Here is a 15,226-nt window from a genome sequence, read left to right on the forward strand (position 1 = left end):
GGGGGGGTGCAGAGTATTGAAAACAGGGGTGCCAATCATTTTTTGACATATCTTTTTTTATCCTCTAATTTAAATGACTTGTTAAAGAAAATGTCTGTCTCTGAGCAACTGTGTTAGTATAAAATAAGATAATTTCTCAATTTCTTTGAGCTTACAATATAGCTCAGTATTTGAAATATTTATCTTTAGCTAATTTTTATCAAGGGTGGGAATAATATTAGACATGACTGTACTTGACTATGACGTGAACAGAACAAAAGCAAAGGTGCATCTTTTTCACTAGGTGGCACTCTTTCCTTTACATGTTAATAAAATCCTAGAACATCTGAACACAGAATATTCGCCATTTGTTTGAGTTCTTTTAAACCATAGCATACATTAGACACATTTCAGTGCATAATTCCACTGCAACGATTATTAGAATGTTGTGCATGTTACATATATATATAAAAGGTGTAATACCAGTTTGGAAAACCAATATGAAATGTATATGCCACCATAATGCAAAGAATCTACATGTAGGGTATCCATGTTGGTGAGCTAAACAAGGCAATCGATTCAAACCAAGACAATGGTCAATACCAACATGAACGAAGCAGGTCTTTATTGTCGGTCATCATTGATGAAATAGATAACTTGTCAGCAAGCTAGTTCATATAATAAGCAGTTTATTTGATAATGATTTAATTAATGAAACACATTCATGCAAAGTCTGTCCTAGATTGGGAAGATCAATAGTCCAGATAAGTAAACGTGGATGGAGGACAGAAAACGTCTTGAATGTACCCATAACAGAATAATATCATTTCTCCCTCTTCCTACCATCATTTTATGTATTCATCGATTCATTACTTTTGTTTTTAGATAGATCTTTAATCAAAGTTAAAGATTAAGTACATGTACAATAGTTCACTGTTTACATTGGATACTTTATCTTGGTGTTCTTTAAAATGTAGGTACATATAGTCCGTAATACCCCTGATTGGTTAGCATTTCGTTGCACTTCAATTTACATACCATATTTAATAATGAATGTTGTAGTTTGTCATTGCTGCAAGTATTTGTTCTGATAACTTTCCATAAGTTCTCTTTCTCACCAAACATTATTTTGAATAATGTCAAACTAAACAAATGTTGTATATTTAAAACCACAGAAATTTTAAACACATTTTGACTTGTTAGTTTGAATGAAGCAGTATTGTTAAAGCTTGAGGTCTCGTTCAACAATTTGACTCTTCTGAAAATGAAAGTAAGTGAAACAAATGCAATTACACATTTTTTTCTAAATACTTGATTTATCAAATAAAAATAAAGATAACTTCTTGTCTCTAGAAGTAACTATATTATGTACAATACACTATGGGTAAATTATTATGGAACACCAGTATAGTTCAATGGCAAGGCATGGCACATTTCTTAGAAGTGCTAATTGGTGCACACTATAGATGGACCAATTAAAAGCAAACTTTTATTGGTGTGAGCCAATGAAATGGCTTCTTATTAAACTGTGAATGATTGACACATCACATAGCAGCTCAACCTGATTGCATGTCCTACTAAATTGCTCAATACATTTTGTTGTGGTATTGTTGTTGGGATATTGTACGGAGCAAAATAAATTAATTTTAAAACGTTGCATTGTACTATTGTAGATGTATCGCTATATTGTAAGTTGCATTATCCTTGACATTTGTTGAGAGAAATTATGATTTCCGTAAGTTAAATGGTAACACGTTTTATGTGAAGTGCAGACTAACAGTAAGAGAAGACAAATAAACAGTGACATTTAAAGTGCAAAATAAATCATATTCTACAGTGACGTTTTTAATATGCAGCATGTAGTAAGGGGACATATATGTTCAGAATAATAGTTCTTTGTAACTGAAAAAAAAACAAGGAATTAGCTAAATCTCTGAAATGTGAATGATTGACTGATGATTTTACACCTGAAGTAAAGATTCTGTGAAACTGTATAGCTAGCACCCCCTATCCATGCGTATTAGCTGTAATACAAAAATAACAGAAATCATGTTCATTTGGACACATTCCACAGTATCTATCTTCAAATTTGTTTTCTGATTTAAAATGCGCCCCAAATGGCACTCAACTCCCTATTTAGTGCAGTACTTTTAAACAGACCCCTATGAGCCCTGGTCAAAAGTAGTGCACTATATAGGGAATAAGGTGCCATTTGGGACGTAATGTTCATCTCTGGGTACATCCAGTGAATTCCCCTAAAGAAAAGCCACTTGTGATCATATCTGGGTGAAACCATCTCCCGAGGTAGACAAGAACACATGCGGACCATTACAAAGCCACAAGTAGATACATCGACTTTATCTTGCAAAACGCATTCATTTCGATTCCCCCCAAAATCCTGTTCTATCTCAATGAACAAAGAAAGAGTAATAATGACACTTATTTCTGTAATACTTTACTTAATGTAGTATTACCGCTATTTCAAATGGCGATATAGGCCTACTGTAGGTAACATTTAGTAACACTTGAAGCAGTTCCCCGTGAAGTGTTATATTGTCTAATAAGCACATTCATAGCACTTTATAGATGCATTCGTAGGGCTTAATAAGACTGTATAATAAATACTCTATAATGGTTATCAATGATACGGCACACTTTTTCACTCCAAATGCAGACTTACCAGCTGTGATAGTCCCTGATTGGGTGTGAGAGATAAATAATAACGCCAAGTGTAAACTGCACATTGCCTTTTTATAATCAAACACCATTTCAGATCGGATTCTTATGTACATGAAGGTAAAACTTTACTTGATCCCCCTTATGTGTTATAACGCTTTAAAACATGAATGCAGCTCATAGATACAGTCATTGAGCATTGTGAAACTTTACAATACAGGTAATAAGGCATGAGAGAGACATTAATGATATATAACAGTCTCTGGCACCTTATTGCTTTATTGTACAGTTTATTTGACTTAATCTTTAAGGTGATATGAATGCTTGTGAAGCAATACAACAGTCGATAACCCTTCATAAGAAGGAGCGTCAAATAAAGTGTTACCTAAATTACTTCTGAGGTCTGACCTATATAAAGTGAATCCTATAATTTAGCTATGTATTATGTTCATATCACACATGATCATTCTAATTTAAAGCACTTCTTTACGCAAACTAGTCAATAAGATCAGATGAGGCTGCTGCTCTCCTGTCACAGTTCTTGTTTTGTCCCTGGAAGCGTTTGTGATGGGAGGAGCAGATAAGAACAGGTCTTAGAACAGGTCTTATTAAGGCTTTTGAGGGCTGTTGTACTGAGTCAGACTCCATTAGATTCCTCCAGGATCAGGATTTAATTACAGAGGGGCTAGGGGACCCCCCCCATAACAAACGGGGACCCCACATTTGTCAACAACATGGACGTTGGGCACCATTGTCATGCAGAGCCATCAAGAGTCAATGTGTAATTCGAACCCTGCTAAAGAACATGTTCCTAGACTGGAGCAGGGAGGCCTTAGCTGCAGAAAGAGGCTAGTAACACCCACTTCCCTAGTCTGTGCGGCGTTGGGGGGTCACACTGCTGCCTAGTGCTCCCTATTACTTGTTTTGTTCTTGGGCTTAATTGTAATTTGAAGCAGACCCCTCTTTGTATTCTTAAGCTGAGAGTTAAAACAAAGCGTTTTTGCACAATTTGCGACAAACACATTTGTGGTTGTGGAGTTACTCTGACATACAGTAGATAAAGGGGTGTGTGAAGTGAGGATAGACTGATATATAGATTGCCCTGGGCTAGCCTATATTATCTGGTGGCTGTCTTGCTCTCAGAAGCATCTGACTTCCCCTTAGTGGGTGTGGATGTAGATGACGATGGGTAAAATTTGCCTCGCCTTCTGGGCATCCCAGTGGCGGAGGAGTCCTCGGTCTGAGGCGGTCTGGGTTTTAGCGGAAGTGCAGTCTGCGCCCGCACAGATATGAGCTGCCTACGGACCTCTGTGACTGCAGCCCCCCGTCGTGGGCGCTGAGGGGAGGGGCTGTCGGTCCGGGAGGTGGAGTAGCTGCGGGGGGAGGTGCTGAGGCTACGGGGGGAGGGGAATGCAGAGTGAGGGGCTCGGAAGATGACCCCACGCAGGGGGGTTCGGGAGGTGGAGAATAGGGTGGAGTCGGCCCCGGGTCCAGGTCGGGATTGCAGAGTCTGGGACCTCTGGTGCAGTGGAACATTCATGCTTGGGGTCCTGGGTTTGTGAGATTGATGCCTGAAAGACAGAAACACAACACAGAAATAGTCAGAGATCTAGAATGATGCTTTGAATCCTCAATTATGTTCTAGAAGGATGCTTTGAGTTTATAATATGGAGTCTTTCAAATAACATGAATATTATTCAAAGGACACGGTGAACAACACAGTCGATAGAAGGCATGTGATAAGAGCATGTGTTTCCTGTCAGATATGTTATAACTGAACCCACCTAGTATATACAGTTGAAAGTTGTGGCTTTTGGACACTAGCATTGGTGCCAGCTTGGGAGATGGCATCCGATGCTGTAACAGAGGGACCCTGCAGCTTAACAGGCGTGACGGGACGGGGTATCCTGCTTCTTTGACGCCCGCCACGCCTCTCCCTTTCCCAGCCAACACCCCTCTCCTTCCTGGGCAGAGAGTCGTCCTCATCATGGGTGTCTTCCTCCGACTGAGTCTCTGCTGCTGCTTTACAGCCATCATCAACAGACGAAGCTGAGGAAACAGAAGCCAGTCTTAGCATACGACCTTGTGTCCTTTCCATGACCAGCCGGGCTAGGTGAGGTCGCTTGGCCTTCTGACGAGACTTGAGTGACTGGGACGCCGCCGACTGGTCTTGGTCCGAGCCAGTGTCCTCCTCAGACCGGGAGAGAACCGGGATTCGGCTCAGTTTACGAGGCCTGGTTTGTTTGCTAGTCTCTGCCACGTCTTTGCTCTCTACCTGGTGCACTGCCAATGTTTCTGGATCACCAGAGTCCTTAGGTTCTTCTTGTGGAGAAGCCTCAATGTTTCGTTTGAGCTGGATCTGGTTCTCCATCTCTGCCATTGTCACGTCTTGGGCAGGCACCTTCTCAGGGGAAACGGCAATAGGGGTATCCTCTTGTTCAGAGTATAACTTGGTTTCTGTGGAAACGACCAGGACATCCTGTGCTTCAGGTTCTTCGGAGGGACAGAGAATGGGAGAGGAGAGGTTTGACTGTATCTCTGGCGGAGCATCCGCCCCAAGTTCTGTCTCTTCTTCCTTCTCTTTTTCTGGAGAGATTAACTCCTCAACCTCTTTCTTTGCAACATCCTCTTCTTCCTCCTCCTTAGCCATGTCTCCATCTGGGGAACCTGGGGTTTCTATCTCTGGAACTTCCTCCTTGGACCTACCATCTCTCTTCTCCTCATCCGGATCTTTCTCATCCTCCTTGTCGCTCTCTGGAATGTTCTCCTCAAACCTGTTCTCTTCGTCCCCTTCGTCGACTTTCTCATAGACATCGCCTTCTGATCCACTCTCCCTCCTGTGTACGTTGTATGTCTTTGGGACCTCACCTTCAGACTCCCTCTCCGTCCCCTTCTCAGCGTGGTTTTCTGAAAGGTCCCCATTCGATCTGCTCTCTCTACCTTTCTCTTTCTCTCCATCGGAGACATCCTCCTCTTTCTCTCCCTCCAAGCAGTCATCCTGTTCAGCTGTGGGCTCCTCAACCAGCCCAGGGAGCAGCAGCCTGGGTTGCAGGGTCCCCGAGGAGCTCATCACATTATGGTGGGTGGTCTCGGCAATGTGGAGAAATGTACGCTCCACTTTGGTGAAAGGAGGGGAGGTGCTAGTGGGAGCAACCACATTGGATGCCATATTGACCAGGATGGCAGTGACGGCTGTCAAAGACAATTTGGGCTCGGACTTCAGCTGGGAGGACAGAGTACCTGGTTCAGATATGTCCAGCAGGCTTCCCAGAGCTCCCAGGGCTCGCTCGCACTGGGGTGTGACGGCTGCCAGGGTCCCCTGGTGGCTCGCGGTATCGTCAGGGGGCAGATCGCCCACCACGGCAAGGGACTTCCTCATGTCTCCAGGGGAGAAGAGCACCAGGGTCTTGGAGCCTTCCTCCAGCTCCAGGTCCGGATCACCCCCCAACCCCACTCCCACAGAGACCAGGTGAGGGTAGTCCAGAGGAGGCTCGTCTGCAAGGAGAGTAGAGGGCGCTCCATCATCACCCTCCTGGCTGTGCTCGCTACTTTTGGGGCTCCCGACACCGTTGGACCCAACCCCGGCCCCATTCATATCCCCATCACGATCCTGCTCAACAAGGGTTCCGGAACCAACCTCAAAAGAGGTTTGGAGAGGTGGAAGGGTGGCGGTGAGCATGGCAGAGAGGAAGTCCACCCGATGTATGCGATGCTGGGCCAGCATGGTAAGGTCAGGTCTCTCTCTCTGGTCCTCCACACTGCCACCCTGGTATGTGTTGATCTGCTCCTGGGCCTATAACATATGACAAAGAGAGAGGCTGGCTGTAGTACATGAGTATCAAAGGAAAGGAAACACTTTCCCTGAAGCCTAGGACATAATACATACAGTATATAATAATGAAATATCAGATCAGTATTTTCTAACAATGTGTTACTGAAATGAAACAGAACAAACATATTTGAAGAACACCGTCACAAAGACTTTAGTACACATATGACCGCAGACACCTGTAAACAGTTGCAGAGCAGAACCAGTGTACAAAAACCTTAAAAATATGAATCTATTCGAAAAATTCAGATACGTTTAAAATGACTATCCTAGCATCAAAACAGCTCAAGCAAGACAACATTTCCACAAAGTACTTCCCCAAATCCTTTAATCATATTTTGGTTGTATACAAGCGTCTGAGGATTGTCTAGTATAATTTACATCCATGGATAGAAAAGGCACGGAAAGTCCATACTGTCTGTATGTACATGTTATGTTCTCTGTTTTCTTTTAAAATGCTCAAACCAGGTTTGATTTCAAGTGTGGCCAAGGTGTAGCCATGATTAAAAACAGTGTGTTGCTAAATGTATGTACAGGTGTGAAGCAGATATACAAGATCACATGACATGCTGACATTAAAGTGTTGCAATGTTGTTGATCCAGCAATGTACTAATATACATGTTTTTAAACATTTATTGAAAAAATTGCTTGATATACATGCTTTTAAATACATTATGTAATACATGACTCTACAGGGTTATTGCGATACAAAAACAAATGCTTATAATATATTCACAAAAGGCGATAGGGACTGTCCCGTCCTCCTTTACTGAGAAAGACACTCACAGATCACGATGTTGTTCAAATAATGGTTGACATCTTTTACATTCACTCCAAAGTGTTAGAAAATAATGATTGGTACTGTATTATCTATCACATTCCCATGCCAACCCACCCCACCGCGCACATACATTATCTGCAATGAACTGGAGGAGATCACAAGCACAGGTATGCAAGTACTGCAAATCATTATACATCCTAGGAAGAATTTGGTCAGGAAGGACTTTCATAGAAGAGGCCCCAATGAAACGGAGTCAAACATATTGTCTCCAAGTGTTTGATATTTGGTACCATTCTATTGACTCAATTCCAGTCATTACAATGAGCCCGTCCTCCTGTAGCTCCTCCCACCAGCCTCCTCTGACCTACACACAAGACCGGGGCAACAGAATACAGGCAGCATCATTACAGTATATGATTGCATGTAATTTTACATGAAAATGCTTCGTCAGGAAAACTCCCAAAACGCATTTCAACGTTACCAGCCAAACAAAATGTTTGACATGTTTTTAACACATGGTTACCAAGCCTACTAAGGTCATCCCTGATCCGGGAGTATCCTTATTTGGTTTGGAAATAAACCAAACCCTAGACCAACGTACACAAGGACATATCACATACAAATCAGACTTGACCAAATATAGTTCAAGAAAAGTGGCAACCATTATTGTTTATTGTGAGAACTGAGCTGAGATCATGGCCCCTATTCACAAAGCGTCTCAGATAAGGAGTGCTGATCTAGGATATATTTTTCATTTTAAATCCTAACTAATAAGATTACATGGACGGGGGTACCTGACCTTAGATCAGCACTTGTATTCTGAGATGCTGGATACATACAGCCTCAGAACTGAGTTTAACCAGAGATTGAGAAATACATTCAGTGAGTTTCATTATTAGATCTCTGAAAAAGTGAAATTGATGGAAGACCAAAAAGGCAAGTGTATTATAAGATATGGTTTGCTCATTATAACAATCTTTACATGGACTCAATTCAATCTGATTTGTCTTATTTACGTAGCATAGCTCTTCCTTTTTTCTTTTTTTCCCCTTTATTTTACTAGGCAAGTCAGTTAAGAACAAATTCTTATTTTCAATGACGGCCTAGGAAGAGTGGGTAGTTCTGCCTGTTCAGGGGCAGAACGTCAGATTTGTACCTTGTCAGCTCGGGGATTTGAACTTGCAACCTTTCGGTTACTAGTCCAACACTCTAACCACTAGGCTACCCTGCCGCCCCTTTCCCACGGTCAAATGAAATGACAGAGCGGTGTTGGGTACTGTTAAATCCATAGAATTAGGAATTATAATACAAATGGATCATGATGAGAGGGAGGGAATATGTTGTGTACCTACCTCCGTTTCATCGTCACATCGGCTTAGATTTGATGGAAGGAAGACTTGAATTTAACATTGAGCATCAATCAATGTTTATTGGATCTCTATGGTTAAATCCTACTACTACTGGCCTAAAGCAAGCAGATGAGACTCTCTGCTCTGGAACCATATACCGTGCATTCGAGGAAATATTCAGACCCCTTCACTTTTTCCATACTTTGTTACGTTACAGCCGTATTCTAAAATTGATTAAATAAATAAAAACCCTCATCAATCTACACACAATACCCCATAATAACAAAGCAAAAACAGGTTTTGAGATTTGTTTGCAAATGTAAAAAAATATATATTAAAAAAACGTTATTTACATAAGTATTCAGACCCTTTGCTATGAGACTCGAAATTGAGCTCAGGTGCATCCTGTTTCCATTGATAATCCTTGAGATGTTTCTACAACTTGATTGGAGTCCACCTGTGGTAAATCCAATTGATTGGACATGATTTGGAAAGGCACACCTATCTATACAAGGTCCCACAGTTGACACTGCATGTCAAAGCAAAAACCAAGCCATGAGGTTCAAGGAATTGTCCATAGAGATCCGAGACAGGATTGTGTTGAGGCACAGATCTTTGGAAGGGTACCAAAAAAATGTCTGCAGCATTGAAGGTCTGCAAAAACACAGTGACCTCCATCATTCTTAAATGAAAGAAGTTTGGAACCACCAAGAGACTCTTCCTAGAGCTGGCCGCCCGGCCAAACTGAGAAATCAGGGGAGAAGGGCCTTGGTCAGGGAGGTGACCAAGAACCCAATGGTCACTCTGACAGAGCTCCAGAGTTTTTGTGTAGATGGAAGAACCTTCCAGAAGGACAACCATCTCTGTAGCACTTTACCAACAAGGACTTTATTTCTAGAGTGGCCAGACAGAAGCCACTCCTCAGTAAAAGGCACATAACATCCCGCTTGGAGTTTGCCAAAAGGCTCCTAAAGGACTCTCAGACCATGAGAAACAAGATTCTCTGGTCTGATGAAACCAAGATTGAACTCTTTGACCTGAAGTCCATGTGTCACTTCTGAAGGAAACCTGGCACCATCGCTACGGTGAAGCATGATGGTGACAGCATCATACTGTGGACATATTTTTCAGCGGCCGGGACTGGGAGACGAGTCAGGATCGAGGGAAAGATGAACAGAGCAAACTAAAGAGAGAACCTTGATGAAAACCTGCTCCAGAGCACTCAGGACCTCAAACTGGGGCAAAGGTTCACCTTCCAACAGGACAACGACCCTAATCACACAGCCAAGACAATGCAGGAGTGGCTTTGGAACAAGTCTCTGAATGTCCTTGAGTGGCCCAACCAGAGCCCAGACTTGAACCCGATCAAACATCTCTGGAGAGACCTGAAAATAGCTGAGTCGCAACGCTCTCCATCTAACCTGACAGAGCTTGAGAGGATCTGCAGAGACGAATGGGAGAAACTTCTCCAATATAGGTGTGCCAAGCTTGTAGCATCATACCCAAGAGGCTGTAATTGCTGCCAAAGGTGTTTCAACAAAGTACCGTGTAAAGGGTCTGAATACTTATGTAAATGTGATATTCTCCGTTTTTTTTTATTTTATACATTTGCAAAAAATTCTAAAAACTAGTTTTTGCTTTGTCATTATGGGGTATTGTGTGTAAACTAATGAGGGGGAACAACTATTTAATAGATTTTAGAATAAGGCTGTAATGTAACAGAATGTGGAAAACGTCTAGGGGTCTGAATACTTTTCGAATGCACTGAAGGCCTTCATCCCCCTGCAGAATGGATCCCAGTTTGATCCTCGCATGAGCTATTTCTGCTCCCTCTACTCTGTCTCCCTTCTTCTGCTCCTATCCTGTCATGAAACAATTATTACTAAAGGAGTTCGGAAATTCCGTTCTACTTTGTAAAAAAGTCAAATCTACTACTATTACCAGGTAGGTCCTCTCACAAGTAGATATGTTTGTGAACAAACATTGCATAAACATTGCTAGGACAGGTTCAATTGAATTTCGTCCTTAATTCCCTCCTTTTAAACAATTACATAAGTGAGCAACAAATATTGACAATAAGGACATTTCACAAAATCTATAGTTGTGACTGGTGCAGCAAAATGAAGGCATGTTCTTGAAGCAACAAGATCTGTGTCTTCTATCCAGAGTCCAAACAGCAGTATCAAAGGCAAGAGAAATGAAACGATTGACAACAATAAACATTATAAACTATAAAATTATGAAAAATGAATAATTATTGCTGGTAACACTGGTAAAACTGTCAAAACTGACATGAAAAAAACCAGATGCAATTGTTTGTGTGCATATGAATAATACAATATTATAGACATGTTATAGGCATTCTACATACATGTTATAAACATTTATATGTGGTAAGACAAAGCAGCATTCCACTAAAATGATGGAATCTATTACCTATCAATCTATTGCTTATCAATCTATTGCCTATGAATCTATTGCCTATAATGACCCATAATTGACCCTCAGACAGTAAACAATCATATAGAATCCATCTCTGTTCATCTCAACATCCTGGCACATTGATTATGATAAAGCAGCATCCGGAATAGCCATTCAACATTTTGCTATGCTTCGTTATTTTAAATAACAAAACCTTAAACTTGATCAAACAAGAACAATACATGGTGATGAAGAGGGTAATAGTGTTTGTGGTGATGATGATAATAATGAGTAGAAGGGGAATAATACTTATCCCCCCTATACACACACACACACACACACACACACACACACACAAAAGCCGGTCCTAAAGCACTTTAAGCATGTGCAGATGAAAGCCTGGGCAGAGCAGAAATGAGCAGAAAACTCTTTGCCTAAAAGTCTACCTCTAACAAAGCTACAGTACTCAGCGCTTGAATAAAAACAGCATCTTTGAAAAAACAAATGTCAGTGTACAGTAAAGTGGGGTGTACAGTAAAGTGGACTGTACTGTAAAGTGGAGTGTACTGTAAAGTGGAGTGTACTGTAAAGTGGACTGTACTGTGAAGTGGGGTGTACAGTAAAGTGGGGTGTACTGTAAAGTGGACTGTACTGTAAAGTGGAGTGTACTGTAAAGCGGGGTGTACTGTAAAGTGGAGTGTACAGTAAAGTGAAGTGTACAGTAAAGTGGGGTGTACAGTAAAGTGGAGTGTACAGTAAAGTGGCGTGTACTGTAAAGTGGAGTGTACAGTAAAGTGGGGTGTACTGTAAAGTGGACTGTACTGTAAAGTGGGGTGTACTGTAAAGTGGAGTGTACAGTAAAGTGGAGTGTACTGTAAAGTGGAGTGTACTGTAAAGTGGAGTGTACTGTAAAGTGGAGTGTACTGTAAAGTGGAGTGTACTGTAAAGTGGAATGTACAGTAAAGTGGAGTGTACTGTAAAGTGGAGTGTACTGTAAAGTGGAGTGTACAGTAAAGTGGAGTGTACAGTAAAGTGGAGTGTACTGTAAAGTGTAGTGTACAGTAAAGTGGAGTGTACTGTAAAGTGGAGTGTACAGTAAAGTGGAGTGTACTGTAAAGTGGTATGTACAGTAAAGTGGAGTGTACAGTAAAGTGGAGTGTACTGTAAAGTGGAATGTACTGTAAAGTGGAGTGTACAGTAAAGTGGAGTGTACTGTAAAGTGGAATGTACTGTAAAGTGGAGTGCACAGTAAAGTGGAGTGTACTGTAAAGTGGAATGTACAGTAAAGTGGAGTGTACAGTAAAGTGGAGTGTACTGTAAAGTGGAATGTACTGTAAAGTGGAGTGTACAGTAAAGTGGAGTGTACTATAAAGTGGAATGTACAGTAAAGTGGAGTGTACTGTAAAGTGGAGTGTACAGTAAAGTGGCGTGTACAGTAAAGTGGAGTGTACAGTAAAGTGGAGTGTACTGTAAAGTGGAGTGTACAGTAAAGTGGAGTGTACTGTAAAGTGGAATGTACAGTAAAGTGGAGTGTACAGTAAAGTGGAGTGTACTGTAAAGTGGAATGTACTGTAAAGTGGAGTGTACAGTAAAGTGGAGTGTACTGTAAAGTGGAATGTACAGTAAAGTGGAGTGTACTGTAAAGTGGAGTGTACAGTAAAGTGGAGTGTACAGTAAAGTGGCGTGTACAGTAAAGTGGAGTGTACTGTAAAGTGGAATGTACAGTAAAGTGGAGTGTACTGTAAAGTGGAGTGTACAGTAAAGTGGCGTGTACAGTAAAGTGGAGTGTACTGTAAAGTGGCGTGTACAGTAAAGTGGAGTGTACAGTGTCTGTGGTGTACAAGTTTTTGAAACATATGGATCGTTCTCTCTCTCTCCTCTCTCTTTTCTCACAATACCTATCTCTCCCTCTGTCTCTCTTTTAAAGCTGGGTGATATAGACAAAAATCCATATTGCGATAAATTGCCTAAATTGATGCAAAAACGATAAAAAGTTTATAACATAAAATTGCACCACAGCTGTTTTATTCTTCTTTAAACGACTACTACTACTAACTTGGTTGTAGCCATCAATTGTGCCATTAACAATCACATGGAGTGATTTCAGTGCCATAAGAAATTGTATTTGAATTCCATAATTTTTTATTTGTATTAGGATATTGCATTTGAATTGAATATATTTGAATTCGTAATGCACAAATGTAATAATTTAATTCATAAATTGAACTTGTATTTCATGATTTTAAACTGAATTGAATGAATATTTAAAATTAATTTTCAATTTAATTGAATATTCAAATTCAATATTTAGATATTCCGATATTGCATTCATTGTCTGTGTATGAAGTTTACAAACTATTATTTAAAGTTGATCAAAGTTTCATATATTCAACTTCTCAGATGCGCTCAGATTCAGTTTTCAAATTCAGTTCTCTAAATTCAGATTCAAAACCATAGACAACATCCTGGTACTTTGCCAGTCAGGACAGGTAGAGGAGAACAGACAGAATCAAACTCTCTCTGTGGTAGAAACTTCTGGCGGTTTCTGAAGCCAATGTTACATGCATTTTCTAACTATGAATTTGGCTCTGTTGGCACTAAAATCGCTCCATACAATCACCCATATTAGCAAACATATTTCATTTCAAACTTCACATTTCTCTAGTATAGGCTATTATCGTAATGAACAATATCAGCAAAATGCCTGCGATTACTGATAGTTATGGTCGGTGTTGATAATCTTCGGTTTATCTTCCCAGCTCTATTCTCTCCCTCCACATCCACAATATCCACTGAGCTGTATGCTTCGTGGAGTGGCCATTTTAGGAGCCTGGGGTTCGTATCCAGTGACCTTGCCTGCATTTCCTCCAGAAGGACGAAACCCGACCATACTACTTCTGGTCTACAGGCCCACAGGCTTATCTGGAGCACAGGGTACAAGCCGGCCCCAGTTTATTGCACAATAAATAAAAAAGTTATATTTGTTGTAATATTCCCTTTTGTTAAACCCTCCAGTCCACTTAGATATAACCAGGATTGTGTTTATTTCTGTGACGAGGTGGAGGAGGGAGCAGAATGTATTGTTGTTGTGGTTTGGGGAAAAGCGCTGTATGTGATTACACAAAACGCTAGCTACAACCCTTACTGGGTTTTTTATCCGATCACGTCTTATTCATTAGTTTGGCCAGCATCTGTTGTATCTGGAGTCGGGACAGGTTGAGGACAGAGTGTCTGGGTCGTGACCCCCCGGGGCTGCCGGGTACCAGGGGTATGTGGCGCCGCGAGGGGAGACGGGCGGGGCTGCTCTCAGCGGAGCGGCTTCTCTGGATCAACGCCCCAGCTTCCGAATTACCATGGGGATACTGCTCCGTCTCCAGGGTAGAGGACGAGAACACGTACGACGCCAATCTCCTCAATTGGTTGGGCCTCGGGAAAGAGTGGTGGGGGTGGGGCCTGTCCTCCTCCAACTGAAAAAGACCAATAAGAGTGGAGGAGAAAGGCATCAGGCGTGGGTGTGGCCAAGAAGACTCCGTCTCTTCTCTATCTCTGCTGGCAGGGGAATGTCTGGGTCTCTGTGTGTCTGTGTGCATGTTGTAGTGAGCACACCACACACACACACGCACATACAGCAGAAATATAAGGGGAGGGATCTCTTTTTTCAATCTATTTTTTTAGCGAGGGATAAACGAGACCGAAGCGCAATGGTTTGGGTTGGGTTTTATTTTGAATGGATAAAAACAGATGTTCGAGCATTTCAGCGTTTGCCGACTGTCACTGGATATGGATATGCAGGCACAGGGCCAAAGTTGTTCTGGCAAGATATTGAATGGGGTTTCCGAGGGGCTGAGATTGACTTGGCGCTGAGAGAGAGGAGAGAGAGGAGAAACATATCCCTACTTGTTTTGTGAAACAGTTTTTGTGTAACTGTCTGGAGCAGTTTACCGTCTGAACCCATAACATATCTTCTATCAGAACATGTATTCACACAACAGCATTATCCTGCATCATCAGCACAAACTGGTTGCAATGGTTGCTATCTTGAACAGGTCTCTCTTGCAAAATAACTCTTTGTATCAATGAGACAATCATGGATAAATCAATAAAAAAAGCAAAATACAAAGGAACGTTCGCTCCACCCATTTCAGTAGCTGCCAAAATTAATGTTATTAAAACTATAGCCAGAATTGAAC

General features: G+C 41.5%; 1 protein-coding gene across 4 annotated transcripts in view; it reads right to left on the minus strand.

The window, feature by feature from the left end:
- Positions 1–593: 593 nt before the first annotated feature.
- LOC118361173 (tau-tubulin kinase 1-like) overlaps positions 594–15,226 on the minus strand; it is a 47,529-nt gene continuing 32,896 nt past the window's right edge. For all 4 annotated transcript variants that reach the window (XM_052475010.1, XM_052475007.1, XM_052475009.1 and 1 more), the window contains 2 exons: positions 4,440–6,448; positions 594–4,226 (listed from right to left, as the gene is read on the minus strand). In XM_052475010.1, the coding sequence (XP_052330970.1) occupies positions 3,773–4,226; positions 4,440–6,448 (2,463 nt within the window). In that variant the 3' untranslated portion in view covers positions 594–3,772. The remainder of the gene's footprint in view (positions 4,227–4,439; positions 6,449–15,226) is intronic.

This window comes from Oncorhynchus keta, chromosome 2 (assembly GCF_023373465.1).
Source record: "Oncorhynchus keta strain PuntledgeMale-10-30-2019 chromosome 2, Oket_V2, whole genome shotgun sequence".
Classification (NCBI taxonomy): Eukaryota; Metazoa; Chordata; class Actinopteri; order Salmoniformes; family Salmonidae; genus Oncorhynchus; species Oncorhynchus keta.